The sequence below is a fragment of the Caenorhabditis elegans genome, chromosome V, assembly GCF_000002985.6.
Source record: "Caenorhabditis elegans chromosome V".
NCBI classification, from domain to species: domain Eukaryota; kingdom Metazoa; phylum Nematoda; class Chromadorea; order Rhabditida; family Rhabditidae; genus Caenorhabditis; species Caenorhabditis elegans.
The window spans coordinates 20,269,914-20,289,720 of NC_003283.11; the positions used below are offsets into that span (position 1 = coordinate 20,269,914).

The following is a 19,807-nucleotide window of genomic DNA, read 5'->3' on the forward strand; positions in this document are numbered from 1 at the left end:
GAAAACTCATTTCAAATCAACACCTAAAAATGCGGGCGTTGCGAGACCCAACACACACGAAACCGCATGCGCCTTTAAATTTGTGTCGATTTACGCAGTGGCTGACGTGTATTTTTCCATCGAAATTTTCTTCTTTTTTTGGGAGATTTCTGAATTTAAAATTGAATTTTAAGTTAAAATTTTAATTTTTCAGATAAAAAATCATGTCAGACGACTTGCCAATCGATATTCACAGCAGTAAATTGCTTGGTAACTCGTTATCCATTAATTTTAACCCAAAAAACACCGCAAAAACTTTAGATTGGCTGGTTTCCCGTCGTCATTGCAACAAAGATTGGCAAAAAAGCGTGGTGGCGATTCGAGAAAAGATCAAACATGCCATTTTGGACATGCCGGAGTCGCCGAAAATCGTGGAGCTGCTGCAAGGAGCGTGTTAGTTGGTTTTTTGCCCAAAAAAGACCAAAAAATTGTTAAAAAACTACAAAAAGGCTCGACTACCAAGTTTTTTTTGCAAAAAATCTGATTAAAAAAAATAGTTTTTCACCAAAAACAGTCAGAAAAACGAATAAAATCTCTCTTGTCCGCAGGAGGCTTAGGCTCACCCTTGAACCAAACGGACAACCTTTACCTTTACTTTTTAAATTTACGGAAAAATGCAAAAAATTCAATAACAGTCCCATTAACAGCTCGAAATCCGGATTAGCAGCGCCCAAATCTTGTAGTTTGTAGTTTTAGCAGCGCCCAAAATTGAATTAGCAGCGCCCAAATCTTGTAGTTTGTAGTTTTAGCAGCGCCCAAAATTGAATTAGCAGCGCCCAAAACTTGTAGTTTGTAGTCTTAGCAGCGCCCAAAATTGAATTAGCAGCGCCCAAATCTTGTAGTTTGTAGTTTTAGCAGCGCCCAAAATTGAATTAGCAGCGCCCAAAACTTGTAGTTTGTAATGTTAGCAGCGCCAAACCATTTTTTTGAGAAAAATCCAATTAAATTACAGTTTTTAGTCGTTTTTCGCCAAATTTAGCGAGAAAAATCATTAAAATAGAAAAAATAATAAATTTTTCTGTCAAAAAAGCCGTAATTATTCAATTTTTAATCTAAAAATTGCCAAAAATTCAGTTTTTCACCCAAAAAAGTCAGAAAAACATATAAAATTGTGATTTTTGCGGTGAAAACCGACTATAATTTAGTTTTCGTGCCGAAATTTACGAAAAAAATGCAGAAATTTCGATAAAATTCCCATTAACAGCTCGAAATCTGGATTAGCAGCGCCCAAAACTTGTAGTTTATAGTGTTAGCAGCGCCCAAAATTGAATTAGCAGCGCCAAACTTTTTTTCTGCAAAAACCTGATAAAATAACATTTTTTTGAATTATTTTTCGCCAAATTTAGTTAGGAAAATGCATTACAATGCTATTTTTGCCGTAAAAATCTTCAAAAAATCGATTTTTATTCAATTTTTAATTTAAAAATTGCCAAAAATTCAGTTTTGCACCAAAAACAGTCAGAAAAACATATAAAATTGTGATTTTTGCGGCGAAAACCGACTATAATTTAGTTTTCGTGCCGAAATTTACGAAAAAAATGCAGAAATTTCGATAAAATTCCCATTAACAGCTCGAAATCCGGATTAGCAGCGCCCAAAACTTGTAGTTTGTAGTGTTAGCAGCGCCCAAAATTGAATTAGCAGCGCCCAAAACTTGTAGTTTGTAGTGTTAGCAGCGCCCCAAATTGAATTAGCAGCGCCAAACTTTTTTTCTGCAAAAACCTGATAAAATAACATTTTTTAAAATTATTTTTCGCCAAATTTAGTTAGAAAAATGCATTACAATGCTATTTTTGCCGTAAAAATCTTCAAAAAATCGATTTTTATTCAATTTATTTTTTTTTGACCTGAAAATTGCCAAAAATTCAGTTTTTAAGCTAAAAACTCGATTTTTTTTCCAGATATCAACTATTTCCACTGCTGCCAAATCATCGAAATCCTGCGCGACACGGAAAAAGACACGAAAAACTTTCTGGGCTTCTACTCCTCCCAGCGTATGAAGGACTGGCAGGAAATCGAGGGAATGTACAAAAAAGACAATGTCTACCTGGCAGAAGCGGCCCAAATTCTCCAGCGACTGGCCCAATACGAGATTCCGGCCTTGCGGAAACAAATCTCCAAGATGGATCAATCCGTGACAGATGCAATCAGGAAACACTCAGAATACGGGAAACAAGCCGAAGATGGCCGGAAACAATTCGAGAAGGAAATCTCCAGAATGCAGTTGAAAGGTGTTCATTTGCGAAAAGAACTGCTCGAACTCGCCGCAGATCTCCCCGCGTTCTACGAGAAAATCACCGCGGAAATCCGGAAAATCTCCGCGGCCCGCGACTACTTTCAGGCCTTCCGGGACTATATGAGCCTGGGAGCTGCTCCAAAGGATGCTGCTCCGATTCTTCCAATAATCGGGTTAATTGGAGAGCGGGGGCTTGACGTGACGACTTATGAGTGGAAGTATAACCAGAAGCCGGATAAAGTGGAAAAACCGAATTTCGAGATGCTCCTGACCGCCGCTGAGGACTCGGATGAGATCGATTTCGGCGGCGGCGATGAAATTGACTTCGGAATTGCTGCAGAAGACGATGCGGTTATTGATTTTTCCGCAGTAGTCGACCTAGTAGCAGATGACACTGGAGCAGTCGGCGAGGCAATAGCTTCAGGCCAGGATGCTCTTCACCTTCTCGAGAACTCGGAAGCTCAAAAAGCTGTGAAGCACGAGCTCATCGAGCTTTTAGCCTTTCTCTCGATGCGTTTGGACGATGAAACTCGAGAAACGACGGCCGATGTTCTGATCCGTGGAGCCGAAAAACGTCCCGATGGCGTGGCAGCCGTTACGGAGAAGCGCCTGAAGACGTGGATTACGGAAGTGGAGGGGATTTTGAAGGAGCTGGAGAATCCGCAGAAAGTGCACTTGTTCAAGATTCGTGGATCTCCGCAGTGCGTTTGCAATTTCAAGTGGTTTCGGGAGGAAAACCAACTGAAAATATGACATTTTATTATGATTATGATTAAAAATCGCCTTTTCACTGCAGAAAAACTCCGAAAAATCACTAAATTCGACCAAAATTCGATAAAACTGCCGGAAAAAGTTTTGGCGCTGCTAAACTACAAACTACAAGATTTGGGCGCTGCTAAATCGATTTTGGGCGCTGCTAAACTACAAACTACAAGAATTGGGCGCTGCTAATACAATTTCGGGCGCTGCTAAACTACAAACTACAAGATTTGGGCGCTGCTATTCGATTTTGGGCGCTGCTAATTCGATTTTGGGCGCTGCTAAACTACAAACTACAAGATTTGGGCGCTGCTAATTCGATTTTGGGCGCTGCTAAACTACAAACTACAAGATTTGGGCGCTGCTAATTCGATTTTGGGCGCTGCTAAACTACAAACTACAAGATTTGGGCGCTGCTAAACTACAAACTACAAGATTTGGGCGCTGCTAAGCTACAAACTACAAGATTTGGGCGCTGCTAAACTACAAACTACTAGATTTGGGCGCTGCTAAACTACAAACTACAAGATTTGGGCGCTGCTAAACTACAAACTACTAGATTTGGGCGCTGCTAATTCGATTTTGGGCGCTGCTAAACTACAAACTACAAGATTTGGGCGCTGCTAATACAATTTTGGGCGCTGCTAAACTACAAACTACTAGATTTGGGCGCTGCTAAACTACAAACTACAAGATTTGGGCGCTGCTAAACTACAAACTACAAGATTTGGGCGCTGCTAATACAATTTTGGGCGCTGCTAAACTACAAACTACTAGATTTGGGCGCTGCTAAACTACAAACTACTAGATTTGGGCGCTGCTAATTCGATTTTGGGCTCTGCTAAACTACAAACTACAAGATTTGGGCGCTGCTAATACAATTTTGGGCGCTGCTAAACTACAAACTACTAGATTTGGGCGCTGCTAATTCGATTTTGGGCGCTGCTAAACTACAAACTACAAGATTTGGGCGCTGCTAATTCGATTTTGGGCGCTGCTAATTCGATTTTGGGCGCTGCTAAACTACAAACTACAAGATTTGGGCGCTGCTAAACTACAAACTACAAGATTTGGGCGCTGCTAAGCTACAAACTACAAGATTTGGGCGCTGCTAATACAATTTTGGGCGCTGCTAAACTACAAACTACTAGATTTGGGCGCTGCTAATTCGATTTTGGGCGCTGCTAAACTACAAACTACAAGATTTGGGCGCTGCTAATTCGATTTTGGGCGCTGCTAATTCGATTTTGGGCGCTGCTAAACTACAAACTACAAGATTTGGGCGCTGCTAAACTACAAACTACAAGATTTGGGCGCTGCTAAGCTACAAACTACAAGATTTGGGCGCTGCTAAACTACAAACTACTAGATTTGGGCGCTGCTAAACTACAAACTACTAGATTTGGGCGCTGCTAAACTACAAACTACTAGATTTGGGCGCTGCTAAACTACAAACTACTAGATTTGGGCGCTGCTAAACTACAAACTACTAGATTTGGGCGCTGCTAAACTACAAACTACTAGATTTGGGCGCTGCTAAACTACAAACTACTAGATTTGGGCGCTGCTAAACTACAAACTACTAGATTTGGGCGCTGCTAAACTACAAACTACTAGATTTGGGCGCTGCTAAACTACAAACTACTAGATTTGGGCGCTGCTAAACTACAAACTACTAGATTTGGGCGCTGCTAATTCGATTTTGGGCGCTGCTAAACTACAAACTACAAGATTTGGGCGCTGCTAATTCAATTTTGGGCGCTGCTAATTCGATTTTGGGCGCTGCTAAACTACAAACTACAAGATTTGGGCGCTGCTAATTCAATTTTGGGCGCTGCTAATACAATTTTGGGCGCTGCTAAACTACAAACTACAAGATTTGAGCGCTGCTGACCGATTTTGGGCGCTGCTAAACTACAAACTACAAGATTTGGGCGCTGCTAACCTACAAACTACAAGATTTGGGCGCTGCTAACCTACAAACTACACATTTTTGGCTTGCAAATTGATTAAAAGTGGTATTTTTACATCAAAAGTTTCTGAAAATCAATAATTCCAAACAAAAATCGATATTTTTCCGATTAAAAAATGTTTTCTGACTCAAAATTCCTGATTTAAAGCACGAAACTTCGCATTTCCTTGGAAAAACTGTTGAGAAAATCATAATTCTCAAGGTTTAAGTGCAAAATTTGTACTGAAAAATGTGAAATTACTGCGAAATGCGAAAAAGTACTTCGAAAAACTGAAATTTTGCATTTAAAATCTGCGAAAAAAGGTTTTTTTTTTCATTTTTAACCAAAAATTGGCTAATTCAATTTTGGGCGCTGCTAGACTACAAACTACAACATTTTGGAGCTGCTAAATCTAATTTTTGCCTTTTTCCAGATACGTGGAGCAAGTAGTGGAGGAACTCGAAAAAAAACGTGACATGGAGCATCGTTACAAGCGCCTGCAGACCCTAATGACTGAAAATCAAGAAACCGCCCGCCAATCGGTCACCAAATCCAACGTTGAGCTGAAAACGATTGTGGAGAGCACACGTGTGCTCCAAAAACAAATTGAAGCCGAAATTTCGAAGAAATACAACGGTCGACGTGTCAATCTGATGGGCGGAATCAATCAGGCGCTGGGAGGAAATTGAAATTTTTTTCAAAATTTTTTTTCTTGTTTTTTGGATTTTATTTGATTTTATTTTTAATTGCACCCAAATGATTGTATTTTTGATTGTAGTAAAAATTAATTTATTAATGTTTTTTTTTAACTTTGAGTCCCTCCCAGAAAAGTTAAATTAAAAATTAATTTATTTACCCAGCCAAGCTTCTCGTTTTTTGCTTACTACCTCGGCGAGATATTTGCTTTTTTACTTGATTTAAGTGATACTGTCTTGACGATGAGCGCAAACATAATTTTGACATTTTCTAGACAATAGAACAAGTGCTCCGATTTTTTTGTTTGCAAAAAACTGGAATTTCCTAAGGGATTTTTTTCTAATTTTAGATTTTCCTGTTAGTTTGGCATTAATTTAGACTGAATTTTCAGATTCTGCACAAAATTCTGACCTAAAAGTTATCTACTTTTGAGAATTTTTGTGAAAACTTCTACTTTCAGGCTTTTAGGCCAGAAGCAAATAGTTTCCGGGCCATAACTTAACACATAGGCTTCGGAAATGGAAACCAGTATGAAATTCAGAATGCCCGTAGAATTCTGAACAGATTTGACACCCATATTGACAACTTTAAAAAATTTGGGTTTTTCAAGCCAAAAATATCGGCCCGATTTAGGACTAATGACTATGATAACTCGACGGAGACTTGCCCAATCTCGATAAAATTTTTAAATTTGAATTTCCCATAAAATTCTGAACTGATTTGACACCCATATTGACTATTTTAAAAATATAGATATTTTAGGCCTAAAAATTTCGGCCCGATTTCAGACTAAAGCCCATAACTCGATGGAGGGCCATCCAATCTTAATAAAACGTTTAAATTCGGAGTTTTTGCAAAATTCTGAACAGATTTGATACCCATATTGCATTTTCAGATTTTTTCGATTTTTCAGGCCAATAAATTTTCGGGCCCGTTTGGGTCTAAGGCCTGTAACTCGGCGGAGACTTGTCCAATCTGAATGAAATTTTCAAATTCGAGTTTTCTACGAAATTCTGAACAGATTTGACCCACATATTGCATTTTTAAATATTTTCGATTTTTCAGGCCAGGCCAAAAGTATCGGCCTGATTTGGGACTTTGGCCTATAAAAAAAATTCTAACATTTTTTTCAAATTCGAGATTCTTTATGATATTTTACACTGATTTAACAGACTTATTGGTGAAATTTTATTTTTTAGGCCTAAAATTTCCCAATTTTTTTTTTCAACGATCAATTTTTCAAATATAAACAATCTAAAAAAACCATTGCGATACCGATCATCATGAGTCAGGTGCTTCAATTGTTTTGGCGGTTTCTTGGTTTTGTGTATTTGTGCTCGCCGAGCATAAGTAAACACTCGCAATTATTTTTCTGTCACAGAAAATCTCAATTTTCAGACTCAAAACCTTGTCATAGCTTGAAAGTAGTTAAAAATTCGAAATCTACGCAAAATTTTGATCCTAAAAAATGAAATTCCCGATAATTTCGGAGAGATCTGAAAATTGGCAAAAGTGGCTCAGTCGGGAAGAGGGATACTTTTGGGAAAATGGGTCCCGGGTTCGAGTCCCCGTTGGGGTCAGTAATTTTTGTAGTGTTCAATTAGTTGTGGGAAACTGAAAATTTGAAGAAATTCGCGGTTTTTTGAAGATTTTTTTGCAAAAATTTTTTTTGAAAATTTAATTTTTGGAAAAAAAATTTTTTTAAAGAATTTTTCAATTACAGTTTTTTAAAACCAATTTCTAATTTCCCTTGCACCTGATCATCAAGTCACCAGTGTATTTGTGACGAGTAAACTGTAGGAATTCGGAAGGTGGTTAAAAGAGTAAGTATGTCAACATTTGTCTTCTTTATTATTTGTTTTTTCGGCGCAAGAAATATTGCGAGCAGAAATAAACAATTTACCCATCGAAATAGTAAGAAAAAGGGGAAATTTTTGGAAGGGGATAATATAAAACTAACAATTGAGTCACTTTTGGGATTTCTGGTTGACAGTGTCCTAGTACACCGTCAACGACACGAAAATCCAGTTTTACAGACAGTGTACATAAGAATTTCAAGCCAAAAGCCACGTGGAAATTTTGAAAAAAATTTTTTTTTGCAAAATATTATTTTTCAAAAAAATATCATCAACTGGTAATTTCACAACACTTTCGTTAGTAAATTTGAATTCTACACAAAATTTGCAACCAATTTGACCCCCATAATGCCTAGGTTTGACTTTGGCCTATTTTCGGCCTAAACGGGCCCGAAACGGCCTGAACTAAAAAGTACCGGAACATAGCCGATATGGGTGTCATTTTTCAGGGAATTGTGTGAAAAATTCAAATTTTCTATTGAAAATTATGAGAAGTTAGCGGTATTCTAAAAAATGAAAAAATCGGGGAAAATATTTTTTTTTGAAAAATCATATTTTCATTATCAAAAATTTTCCTGGTAATTTCACAACACTTTTGTTAACAAATTTGAATTCTACACAAAAATTGTAACAAATTTGACCCCCATAACGCCTAGGTTTGATTTTGACCCATTTTCGGCCTAAACGGGCCTGAAACGGCCTGAACTGGGCCAATCCTAAAAAGCACCGGAACATAGCCGATATGGGTGTCATTTTTCAGGAAATTTTGTGAAAAATTCAAATTTTCTATTAAAAATGCTTAGAAATTAGCGGAACTCAGAAAATAAAAAAAAATCGGTGAAAATTTTTTTTTTTTTGAAAAATCATATTTTCATTATCAAAAATTTTCCTGGTAATTTCACAACACTTTTGTTAAAAAATTTGAATTCTACGCAAAATTCGCATTAAATTTGACCCCATATCGAATAGGTTTCATTTTGGCCTATTTTCAGCCTAAACGGGCCTGAATAGGCTTGAGACTTATATTAACAGAAATATAGCCAATATGGGGGTCATATTATAGCAAATTTTGTCAGAAATCCAAATTGGTTAGTAAAAAAGTTGAACTATTGATGGAATTCAAAAAAAAATGTTTTTCGAAGATTTTCGAAAATCTGCTAATTTTTGAGGTTTCCGCATGATTTTTGGCTTAAAAAACGTAGAATTTTACAGATTTTCATTTAAAAATAAATTTGCAAAAAACGTGTTTAGAGAAGTGCGTAGGCGGCGGCTCCGACCAGCGAAAGAACTGCTGAGGATTGTCCGACAGAGTTGAAGAACACCTGATTTCCGGCCTGATCGAATTGTCGGCCCGATTGTGTTGTTCCGTACATTGATTGGCTAGTGTATCGTGGAGTTGTCGTTTGTCCGAATTGGTTAGTTTGTCCGTACTGTTGTTGTTGATTGTATCCTCGGGTGGTTTGGTATTGATTGCTGGAAGTTTTTTGAGTTTTTGAAATTTCCTAGACGTGACACTGAAAATTCCATGTGATTTTCGAATTCAGCGTAAAATTTTGCACTGATTAGACCCCCATATTGATATTTTTCAAAAATTTCGACTTTTTGGCCTAAAATTTTCGGCCCGTTTCAGGCTAAGGGGGCTTGCAACTCAGCTCAGGATTATCCTATTTGGATAAAAATTTGAAATGCAAATTTAGTCTGAAAAACTAAGTAGTAACATCAATTTTGAAAAGTTTCAAAATTTCGATTTTTGGCCTAAAAGTTTTTGGCCTAAAATTATCAAGTTTAATGCCCATAACTCGGCTTAAACTACTCATATTGCGTTATACATTTAAAATTCAGAAAGCTCATAAAATTCTGCACCGATTTGACCCCCATTTTGAGTAGTTTCAAAATTTTCGATTTTTGGCCTAAATATTTCGGGCCACCATTTTGGCCCGTTTAGCTCTGGATGTTCCAATTTGCAGAAATCTTTGAAATATGAATATTTTTCAATTATTGAACGTATTATCCGTCAAATTGAAAAAAATTTCAGAAAAAAATTTGCGTGAAAGTGGCTCAGTAGGGAAGAGGGATGGTTCTGAGCAGAAGGTCCGGGGTTCGACCCCCACCAGTGGTTTTTGTTTTTTTTTTGTTTTGATAGCTTTGGGAAGTGTTATGAAATATGTTTCCGAGTGAAAAATTTTTAGTAACAAAATTTTTTGACAATTTTTGGGTTTTTTTCAAATTTTGGAAATTTTCAAAAAAGTTTTTAGTTGTCTCTTTTCTTATTTAATGGTTATAATAATAATAAACTAACTTTGAATACTGCTGATTGTTGTATGGCTGTTGCTGGTACTGTTGCTGTTGGTATTGGGCGAATACGCTGGCAACGAGGAGGGAGGCAATGAGGAAGGATTGCATGATTAAGCTGGAACATTTACAGATATTTTGGATTTGAAATAATATTGAGAAGAAAGTAGAGGAACTTTCAAAAATTTGAAAAAAAAAAAAAAAAAAATTTTTCGGAAAAAATTTCGAAATTATTTTTTTTCTCTAGAAGAGCTCAATGCTCAATGAGCCAAACATATTTTCCAAGAACCCCTCGTGTGCCACAGTTAAATAGGCCCTCTCTGCGACCAAACAGTACAAACAAACAGACCACGCCCAGCCCCGGCGGCGCGCAGGGGGCAAAACTTTTTTCTTGCGTATTTACTCACAAAAATCCACTTAACCCCGCCGATGGCATGACAGTCGAGTAAAGAATGCTCCAATCAGTTGCACAATCAGTTAAGGAGATCAAATAGAACAAGACTTTTTTTTTGGGGGGTAGAATAGAAAAAAAAAACCGAATAAACTCGGGGAAAAATCCCCGAAAAAAATTGTTTGATATCAGTGTATGACAAGAGTGTTCAGTCTTAAAATAGCTAAAACAGGTTTTTAAAAATTCCAAAAAAAAAAAAAATTTTTGAAAAAAATTTTTCAAAATTTTTTTATTTTATTTGAATTTCTCATATTTTCGCACCAAATTTTGTTTTCACACGCATTCTCAAACATTATAAAAAACAATTCCACCTACCGGGACTCGAACCCGGGACTCATTTCCCCAAACCATCCCTCTTCCCGCCTGAGCCACTGCGACCCATTTTCAAATTCCACCAAAATCGACGGGAGTTTTATGATGCTAGACTGAAATTTTGCGAGAAATTCGAAAATTGTGGTAATTCGGCTCTAGTGTAGCATTGAGCCAAGTTATGACCCGGAAACCTCAACTGGGCCCGATTTTAGGCCCGAATTTCTAAATTTTTCGAGTAGTCAATATGGGGGTCAAATCATATCCAAATTTTGTGTAGATTATGGAATTTTATGTGAAAACGTCCTGAAATGTCTGGAAAAAACAGAAAATCCAAAAATCTGAAAAAAAATAAAAGTAATTTAAAAAAATCTAAAAATCCGAAAATTTCGACATTTCCAGGTCAGTGCTAATATTTTTAATTATTATACAATGTTTTAACGTCTTTTTGCCTATATTTCAGATTATAGACTTTCGGACCAAAAATAGGCTGTTTCAGGCCGATTTTGGGCCTAAAATATAATACGGCCGATATGGCGAGTTTTGCCTAAAAGCTCACTTTTATTTAAAAAAAAACGCATATTCTGGTAGAAAATTCTTCTTTGTTTGGACTATAGCCCGATAATAGGCCATTCCAGGCCGAGTTCGGGCCTAGAATGGGAAATTGCCGATATGAGTCTCAAAATCACCGAAAGTTTTTGTCTTTAAATTTCACAGTTAAAAGAAAAAAACATATTCCGACAGAAAACGTTGTTTTTCGATTACGGGCTAAAATAGGCCGTTTCAGGCCGATTTCGGGCCTAATACTGAATATAGTCAATATAGGTGTTAAACGAACCGGGATTTTGCGTAAAATTTGATTTTTATAGAAAAAAATCATAAAAACTGACGATAAAAAATTTTATTAGGGAAAAAATTACAAAAAAATATTTCAGAAAAAAAAAATTAAAATTTTTTTAATAGTTCCTGTTTTTATTTCTTTCTTAAAATAAATTCCTTATAACGTTTGCACAATTTGAAATGTCTCTGAAGAACTGAAGTAGCCGTGTTCCTCAATTCAGCAAATGTAAGTGCACTTTTAGACCGTAAGTACTCTATAACACTCAAATTCGGTGCTCCGACGGTTGGTTGCATGGCACAATCTAGCGGGGTCCTTTGGGGACGGCCAAATGCATTCACAGCACTTCCACCATTTAAAAGTGACAAAATACAATCAATTCTGCTCGCAAGGCAAGCTTCGTGCAGTGCTGTCTCGCCGTTTTTGTCCAGCCAGCCAACTAGCGGTGAGGATAGGAAATTGTCTTCTTTTTCTATCTGAAAGTTAGTAAAAATTTTGTTTTTGCCATGCATGTTGTTGAAAATAATATAAGCTTCAATTTAAGTCAAAATTTGTAAAATTACGTCGAAAATAAGCTGAGTTATGAGGTTTTGAAAATTTGAAAAAAAAAAGTAATTTTTTTTTTCTGTGAAACTTCAAAAATCTCTAACTTTTTTAGTTTTCAAGATTTTTTGCTAGTTTTTGTTTTATAATCAGCATCAAGTATTCAATTTTATTATAATCAAAAATGTTTCATATTTGCGCTCAAAACTACAGTACCCCACGACTTTTCGTGACGGGACTCAAATTTTGAAATTTACGAAAAAAAAGTTTTACACCAAAATTTCAAAATGGTCTAACTTTTTTAGTTTCAAAGATTTTTTGCTAGTTTTTGTTCTAAATTAAACTTGACTATTCAATTTTAATATAATCAAAAATTTTTTTAATTTGTACGTAATTCTTCCTTTTTACAAAAGTTTTCGTGACGGGACTCAAATTTCAAAAATTTCGAAAAAAATTTTTCTCAGAAAGTTCAAAAATCTCTAACTTTTTCAGTTTGAAAGATTTTTTGCTAGTTTTTGTTTTAAAATAAGCATCAAGTATTCAATTTTGATATAATTATAAATTTTTCAAATTTGCGTTCAAAACTACAGTACCCCAAGAGTTTTCGCGGCGGGACTCGAATTTCAAAATTTTCGAAAAAATTTTTTTTTCGAAGCTTCAAAAATCTCTAACTTTTTCAGTTTAAAAGATTTTTTGCTAGTTTTTATTTTAAAATAAGACTCCTGTATTCAATTTTGTGAACAAAATAAGAAATTTAAATTTGCACCTCAAACTTCCCTATCCCAAGACGTTTCGTGGCGGGACTCAAAATTTCAAATTTTCACTAAAAATTTTTTGGCAAAAAATTTCAAAACCTGCTAACTTTGTGAGTTTTCATCCGTTTTCTTTAATTTTTAAATCAAACTTTATGGAATTTTCCAAATTTTCAAACTTACACTTAACAAAACATTAATACACGCGGAGCTCTCGACGGCGGCCGCATGAAGAGCAGTCCTCCCGTTTTTGTCACATTTTGGACGGGTATTGACAGATCCCGATGTTCTCCATTCAAATCCTAATTCCTTAATCATACAATGCAATGTATGTGCCTGTCCACCCATACAGGCCCAGAAGACCGCCGTACGTCCCACCTCGTCTACGTCATTCATGTTGGCTCCGGAGGCCACCAGGCAGCGGAGCACATCTGTGTGGCCACGACCACTGGCTAGGTGGAGAGCTGTGTTACTGTGATTGTCACGTTCCGATAAGGACCAACCCTGGAAATATGGAAATATGGAAGTTGGCTGAAAATTTGAAATTGATTTTGAGGTTGTTTTTTTTTTTTAAAAGTTTTTTTTTTTGGAAAAATTGGGTCCCACCACGAAAAGTCTTGGGGTACTGCAGTTTTGAAAGGTTTCGATTCAAAAATGTTTGTTTATCAAAGTGAAATAATACATGCACATGTTGAGTTAAAATTATACAAAACTCTCGATAAAGAGCAAAACTATAGGCATTTGAATTTTGGTGAAAAATTGTTTTTGGAAAATTTTAAGTCCCACCACGAAAAGTCATGAGCTACTGTAGTTTCAAATAACTTTTAATAGAATTTTTTGCCATGATAAAAATAAACATTTCAGGTATATTTTAAATTAAAAATTGTACAAAACCGATGAAAATGCGTGAAGTTATATGATTTTGAACTTTAGTATATTTTCCAAAAAAAAATTTCGGAAAATTTTGGGTCCCACCACGAAAAGCCATGAGATACTGTAGTTTTGAAAGGTTTCAATTCAAAATTTTGGTTTTACAAAGTAAAATATTTTATGCAAATTTTAAGTTAAAAACTTTACAAAATAATTGAAAAAGAGCAAAGTGATAAGCTTTTGAATTCAACAAATTTTCAAAAAAAAAGTTTTTTTAAATTATGGGTCCCACCACGAAAAGTCTTGGGGTACTGTAGTATTGAATATTTTTTAACAGAATCTTTAAAGTTTTACAAACACATATTTTAGGTACATTTTAACTCAAGAACTAGCCACAACCAGTGAAAATTAGCAAAGTTATATGCTTTTGAATTTTAACAATTATTTGAAAATTTTATTTCGGAAAATTTTGGGTGCCACCACGAAAAGTCTTGGGGTACTGTAGTTTTAGAAGGTTTTGATTCAAAATTTCAGTTTATTAAAGTAAAATTTTTTATGCAAATTTTGAGTTAAAATTGTACAAATCCCTAGTAAAAGAGAAAAGTTATAAAGTTTTGAATTTCAACAATTTTTCGAAAAAAGTTTTTTTTTTTTGAAAATTTGAAAAATTTCTAAAACCCCCCAAATTTGCACTCAAAATGCTCCAAATTTTTTGATTTTTTTTGTGAAAAAACTTGAAATTCTACAGTTCAACTCACCTGATTAGTCAAAATCTTGCAAACCTTCTCATGGCCCACCATAGCCGCCAAATGCAGAGCAGTGTACCCATTTTTGTCACAGGCCGCCCGTTTTGGAGCATCTTCCCGTTGAATTAGGTAGTTGATGACCTCAATATTTCCAGCACAGACTGCCCACATCAGACAGCTTCTGCCCTCATTATCATTGACTTCAGTGATTTTTGACTCTGCGAATAGGATTTTCAGACATTCCACGGAGAACTGCGCGGCGTAGTGAGCTGGAGTGGCTCCGATGTGGTCTCGGGTAGAGTTACGGGCTCCTGAATGAGAAAATTTGTGATAACTGTAAATATTGCTTGAAGTTCAAGTTTCAAACTTCACTTCGTACAAAAAATTAGTAAAAAAGCTTGAAAATGAGCAAAATTAGAAGGCCTTGAAAATTTCAAAAATTTGAAAAAATTTGAAAAAAATTCTTTTTTTTTTAAATCATAATTCGTTAATTTTCGAGATTTTTGGATTAATTTTGATTTTTTTCAGTAGCAAAAATTTTGCTTTTGTTTGAACCAACGGTAAACTTCTGCGATACCTTGTAATTTTTTTTTGAGAAAACACAAATTTTTGAAAAAAAAGTTTTTTTTTTCGAAAATGTTACCAAACTTCAAAAATGTATAACTTAGCCCATTTTTAAGATTTTTTTTGCATTTTTGTGTAAAATGTACTCAAAACGTATTACTTTAAGACCATGAAAAATTAATTTATAGTTTTGCAAACCCACTGTTCCCTGCCACTTTTCTTGATGAGACTCAAAAATTTTTAAAAGTTATTTTTTGAAAAAATTTTCAAAGCTTTAAAAGCTCATAACTTCGCTTATTTTGATTATTTTGTATTTATCAGTAATTGAAAAAATAGTTAAAATATTGTTCTTGAACATACCAAACACTCAAGTTTGAATCAATCAAAACTACAGTACCACAGGACTTTCCGTGAGGTAACTCAAAATTTTCCAGAAAATTTTTTTTCCGAAAATTTTACAAAAGTTCGAAATCTCATAACTTTGTTCATTTTGAACATTTTGCACTGAATAAGAATTAAAAACAGTTTAAATATTTTTTGAAAACATACCTAACTTTGAAAGTGAAATTAATAAAAACTACAGTACCCCATGACTTTTCGTGAGGGGACTCAAAATTTTCCAAAAATTTTTTTTTGCTAATTTTCTAAAAGTTCAAAATCTCATAACTTTGTTCATTTTGATCTTTTTGGGCTAAATTTCGATTGAATAGGTAGTTAAAATATTTTTCTTTAACGTACTCAACACTCAAGTTTTAATCAATAAAAACTACAGTACCCCAGGGCTTTTCGTGGTGAGACCTACTGACCCATTCTTTGGTGCAAAATTAACAATTTTTACGTGATTCGAATAAATTTTTCTGGTATTTCAATAAATACAATACAAAATCCTACCATTGCACAAGAGAAATTTCACAATTTCCGGGTAGCCTTGCTCGGCGGCATAGTGCAACGGAGTCCTTTGCTCATTATCCACTAAATCAACAGAACTTCCTAATTCAATCAATAATTGGACGGCTTCAAGGTTTCGAGCAGCAACTGCAATATGCAGAGCCGTCATTCCATCTCGATTCTGCCGAGTTTTTGAGACTGGCTTCTTTTTTTCGAGAAATCGGATGACTGGAATCGCCTGGGGTAGATTTACACCTACTGCGCACATTAACGGAATTATTCCGAATTTGTCACGTTGATCTACTGTGAATCCGAAATCCGGACCACCATTTGGATCTGTAAAATTGATTAAAACAATTTTGAAAGTTTGAAAAAAAATTTAGGTTAGAAATTTTTTTTATATGTATAATATAAATACTGCAGCTACATTTAACATTTAAAAAAGTCTTAAAAAAATCAAAAATTAATTTTTTTTTTAAATTTGGGTCTCATCGCGAAAAGTCATGTGGTGCCGAAATTTTACAAGTTTTTAATAAAAAAACTATTGTATGTGAAAGAAAAATGTATTAACTACATTTTACATTTAAAACTAAGCAAAAATATTGAAAATGAGCAAAGTTATACATTATTAAAATTTAGAAAAAAAAAACAAAAAATGATTTTTTTTTTGAAAATTTGGGTCTCCTCACGAAAAGTCATGGGGTACCCTAATTTTACTATATTGTAATTTAAAAAATTTAGTAAGTCGAGGAAAATTTAAAAGTTAATTTTTAAACAACCTGAATACCAAAATTAGCAAATCTAGGAGCATTTTAAGAGTTGTGAAAAAAAACACTTTTTTTTCGATTTTTCAATAAATTTTTTCCAAATATTTCTGATTTTTAGATCCAATAAAGAAGTAAAACTTAAAAATTTGAAATGTGCTTGTTGAGAGCTTTCAAAAATATACAATCATGACCAGAAAAAACAAATTAAAGGCCCAAATTCGGTCCAAGCTCGGCCTAAATTTGGCCCAAATTCGGTCCAAGTTCGGACCGAATTCGGCCCGAATTCGGCCCAATTTCGGTCCGAACTCAGCCCAAACTTTCAAAATATAGTAAATATGGGTGCATTTTTCATAATAAAATTAAAAAATTTTTAATAAAAATTGTTGAAAGCTCTCGGAATATTAGAGCGAAAAAATTCTAAACAATATTTTTTCAAAAAAAAAAACCAACCAACAAATAAAAGTATTCTTAACGCTTCCAGATTAACTTTGCAAGCTGCATAGTGCAATGGAGACCGATCCCGTTTGTCTTTCACAATGGAAAAAAGCTCCATGACTTTTGGAGTTTTCAGAATTTCAACGAAAATCTGAAAAATAAACGTTGTTTGACTGGAAAATTTGAATTCTACGTGAAAAATCCGAAAATTTAACACCCATATCGGCTATATTCGGTAACATTATATTTGAGCCCGAAATCAGCTTATTTCGGCTTATTTAGGCCCAAAACTTCCAAATCATGGTCGGGACCATTTGTTGACTTTTATTCGACACTTGAAATTAATAACATCCATATTGATGACAATTTTTTTGCAAAAGCCTGATTATGGCCTACTTCGGCCTGTTTCGGTCCAAAACTGCAGATTTTGAAATATAATCAATATGGGTGTCAATTCATGCTAATTTTTTACGTAAAACTCAAATCTTGTAGTTAAAAAATTTGAAAAACATGTGTAAAATAAATATAAAAATATAAAGAAGGTTTTTGAACAACAAAAAAAATTCAAGGAAAAAAACTTTTTTTCTCGAAAAATCGATACCTTAAGAATTTTGGTGTCTTGTTTAGTAGCTGCAATGTGCAATGGGGTAACCGACTCCGAATCCTTTGCAAGAATGAGCCCATGAAGAATTTTTAGGTCTTCAGGGTTGAGTTTGTCAAATGTCTGCACGATTTCCTTCACGACCTGAAAAATTGAAGAGTTTCCGGCAGTCTAGAAACTTTTTAATAGAAAAAATCAAAATCAGCGTAAAATTTGCAAAAAAATGACACCCATATTGACTATGTTCTGGGAAATTTAGTTTTCGGCCCGAAACGGCCCAAATCGGGCCAAACCCGGCCTAAACGCACAAATACTAAAAATATTGCCAGGTTTTGTCACAAATGTTTAAAATTTGACACCTATATTGACTATGTTCTGAGAAGCCCGAAACGGCCTGAAGCGGCCCGAAACAGACCAAACGTTTGAAAAATCTGAATATAGCTAATATGGGTGTCAAAAATTCAGAAATTTATAAGGAATTTCAGTTGAAAAGTGAAAAATCTTGAAAACTGTCAAAAAAAAAAAATTGAAAATTTTTTTTCGAAGTTTTTCGAAAATCGATATTTCGATTAATTTTTCAGATTTTTAGCCAGGTTTTGGCTTAATGTTTGGACAATACTTTGAATTAATTTAACAAATTACTTATAATTTTTTTGCACAAAGTTGAAATACCCAAGGCCTATTATAGCCTAAAATCGGCCCAAACCCCAAAAAATTCAAATATAGTCAATATGGGTGCCAAAATTTCGGAAATTTTATGAAAAATACAGATTCAATAATGAAAATTTTCAAAAAACCCATTCTGAAAAGATACCTGCTTGCAGTTGTACTGGGTAGCCCAGTGGAGTACGGTAGCTTTATTATAATCGGTAAGTCGGAGGAGGGCTTCTTTTTTTACACGTCGGGTTCTAAAACATTATTTTTTATAATATTCATTATCATTTTCATTTTTGAACTGAAAAAAAAACAAAAATTTCAAAAAATTTTACCATAATTTTTCGAAAATTGATAACTCATCCAGTTTTCTAGATATTTCTATGATTTTTAACTTAAAAAAATCACAAAACTTCAAACTTACTCAAAAAAATATTCAAACTAATTAAATACTTGTAACTAAAGTACCCCGAAGGTTTTCGTGGTGGGACCCGCAAAAAAATTTAAATTGGCCTAACTCCGTCGAAAATTGAGATTTTTACACAATTTTTTTTGCAGAATTATTGGATTTTAATTCCAAACATTTTAAATTTACTTCATAATAAATTGGAAATTCTTCAAGTTATCTGTGATCGCCGCGTGAAAAAGAACGTTTCTTCCCTTGTCATCTAGAATTTCCCAAAAATGGTCAACATCAGTGCTACCATTTTTAATTGCTTGTTTTTCAAGCTTTCTGGCTTCTTTCTCGAGTTCAGTCTGAAAAATTGAATTAATTAATTAAAGATTTTTATTGAATTTTTTAGATTTAAATTGATTGAAAAAAAATAAAAATAAATTTTTTTTTGGAAAGTTTTTTTTAATTTTAAGTTATCGTAAGTCTCCTAATTTTGGCCACTTTTAAGATTTTCATGTGATTTTTAGGTTAAAATCAGCAAAATTTTCCGAACTATCAGAACACTAAAACTAAAAAAAAAAGCATTCAAAACTACAGTACCGCAATAGATTTCGTGGCGGGCGCCAAAATTGAAAAATTCAAAAAAAAAAAAATCCAAAATTCAGATTTTTAGATTTTTTAAACTTTTTTGCTGATTTCTCTGATTACGTAAAATTGATAAATTACGAAAAGTTTCGAAATTTTTTTCTACAATTTTTTTCACAAAAACTCACCACTGAACCCTCTGCAGCATAATACAAAATAGGCCTAATATCCATTTATAAATCAATATTTAAAAAATATGATAAAAATATAAATTAGTGACGAGAATAAAGAGAAGATGTAGTGATCGAGAGACTGGAGACGCAGACAGCAAAAAATGATAAAAAGAAATCCACGCAAGAAACAGGTTTTATAGTGTATATAATGACATACATATCAACTCAGAAAAATACTGATTAAAATAATTTTGGGTCCTGCCACGGAAACTCTGGGAGTACTGTAGTTTTGGCTAAAAAAATTAGAAATTCCACAGTTTCTGAAAGTATAAATATTTTTACATATTAAAAAAAATCATTTGAAAATTTTAATGATTGAGTAAATTATAAAACTTTGAAATTAAAAA

The 19,807-nt window shown here is 34.3% G+C and overlaps 3 protein-coding genes and 1 non-coding gene across 4 annotated transcripts; 2 read left to right on the forward strand and 2 right to left on the reverse strand.

Moving 5' to 3' along the window:
- The first annotated feature begins 193 nt into the window (after positions 1-193).
- Positions 194-5,819, forward strand: cdkr-3 (CDK5RAP3 protein homolog). Its single transcript, NM_001383506.3, has 4 exons — positions 194-249; positions 301-432; positions 1,941-2,976; positions 5,420-5,819. Exons 1-4 carry the CDS (start codon positions 204-206, stop codon positions 5,673-5,675), a joined length of 1,470 nt encoding a protein of 489 aa, NP_001370069.1. The 5' UTR covers positions 194-203; the 3' UTR covers positions 5,676-5,819.
- Positions 5,820-8,199: 2,380 nt separating this feature from the next.
- ZC15.11 lies at positions 8,200-8,499 on the forward strand. Its single transcript, NR_070269.1, has one exon. It is a non-coding gene; the product is annotated as an Unclassified non-coding RNA ZC15.11 (non-coding RNA).
- On the reverse strand, positions 8,247-9,948 carry pqn-94 (Prion-like-(Q/N-rich)-domain-bearing protein). The gene is made up of 2 exons (NM_075510.7): positions 9,838-9,948; positions 8,247-9,011 (listed from the first exon to the last, which is right to left on the reverse strand). Exons 1-2 carry the CDS (start codon positions 9,939-9,941, stop codon positions 8,786-8,788), a joined length of 330 nt encoding a protein of 109 aa, NP_507911.1. The 5' UTR covers positions 9,942-9,948; the 3' UTR covers positions 8,247-8,785.
- Positions 9,949-11,473: 1,525 nt separating this feature from the next.
- Positions 11,474-19,504, reverse strand: mlt-4 (ANK_REP_REGION domain-containing protein). The gene is made up of 9 exons (NM_075511.6): positions 19,416-19,504; positions 18,844-19,004; positions 18,409-18,502; positions 17,595-17,738; positions 17,009-17,144; positions 15,795-16,127; positions 14,352-14,650; positions 12,907-13,227; positions 11,474-11,904 (listed from the first exon to the last, which is right to left on the reverse strand). Exons 1-9 carry the CDS (start codon positions 19,458-19,460, stop codon positions 11,563-11,565), a joined length of 1,875 nt encoding a protein of 624 aa, NP_507912.2. The 5' UTR covers positions 19,461-19,504; the 3' UTR covers positions 11,474-11,562.
- Positions 19,505-19,807: the final 303 nt, after the last annotated feature.

Bases quoted from the DNA above. Each gene is read 5' to 3' on its own strand.
- mlt-4 (NM_075511.6), bottom strand. From the start codon at position 19,460: ATGGATATTAGGCCTATTTTGTATTATGCTGCAGAGGGTTCAGTG. The intron at 18,503-18,843 runs GTAAATTTAAAA...ATAATGTTTTAG, and splicing joins AATTTCCAATTTATTATGAA to AACCCGACGTGTAAAAAAAG. The intron at 17,145-17,594 runs GTATCGATTTTT...TTTATTTTTCAG, and splicing joins AAGACACCAAAATTCTTAAG to ATTTTCGTTGAAATTCTGAA.
- pqn-94 (NM_075510.7), bottom strand. From the start codon at position 9,941: ATGCAATCCTTCCTCATTGCCTCCCTCCTCGTTGCCAGCGTATTCGCC. The intron at 9,012-9,837 runs GTTAGTTTATTA...AAAAACTTCCAG, and splicing joins AACAATCAGCAGTATTCAAA to CAATCAATACCAAACCACCC.
- cdkr-3 (NM_001383506.3), top strand. From the start codon at position 204: ATGTCAGACGACTTGCCAATCGATATTCACAGCAGTAAATTGCTTG. The intron at 250-300 runs GTAACTCGTTAT...CAAAAACTTTAG, and splicing joins TCACAGCAGTAAATTGCTTG to ATTGGCTGGTTTCCCGTCGT. The intron at 433-1,940 runs GTTAGTTGGTTT...TTTTTTTTCCAG, and splicing joins GGAGCTGCTGCAAGGAGCGT to ATATCAACTATTTCCACTGC.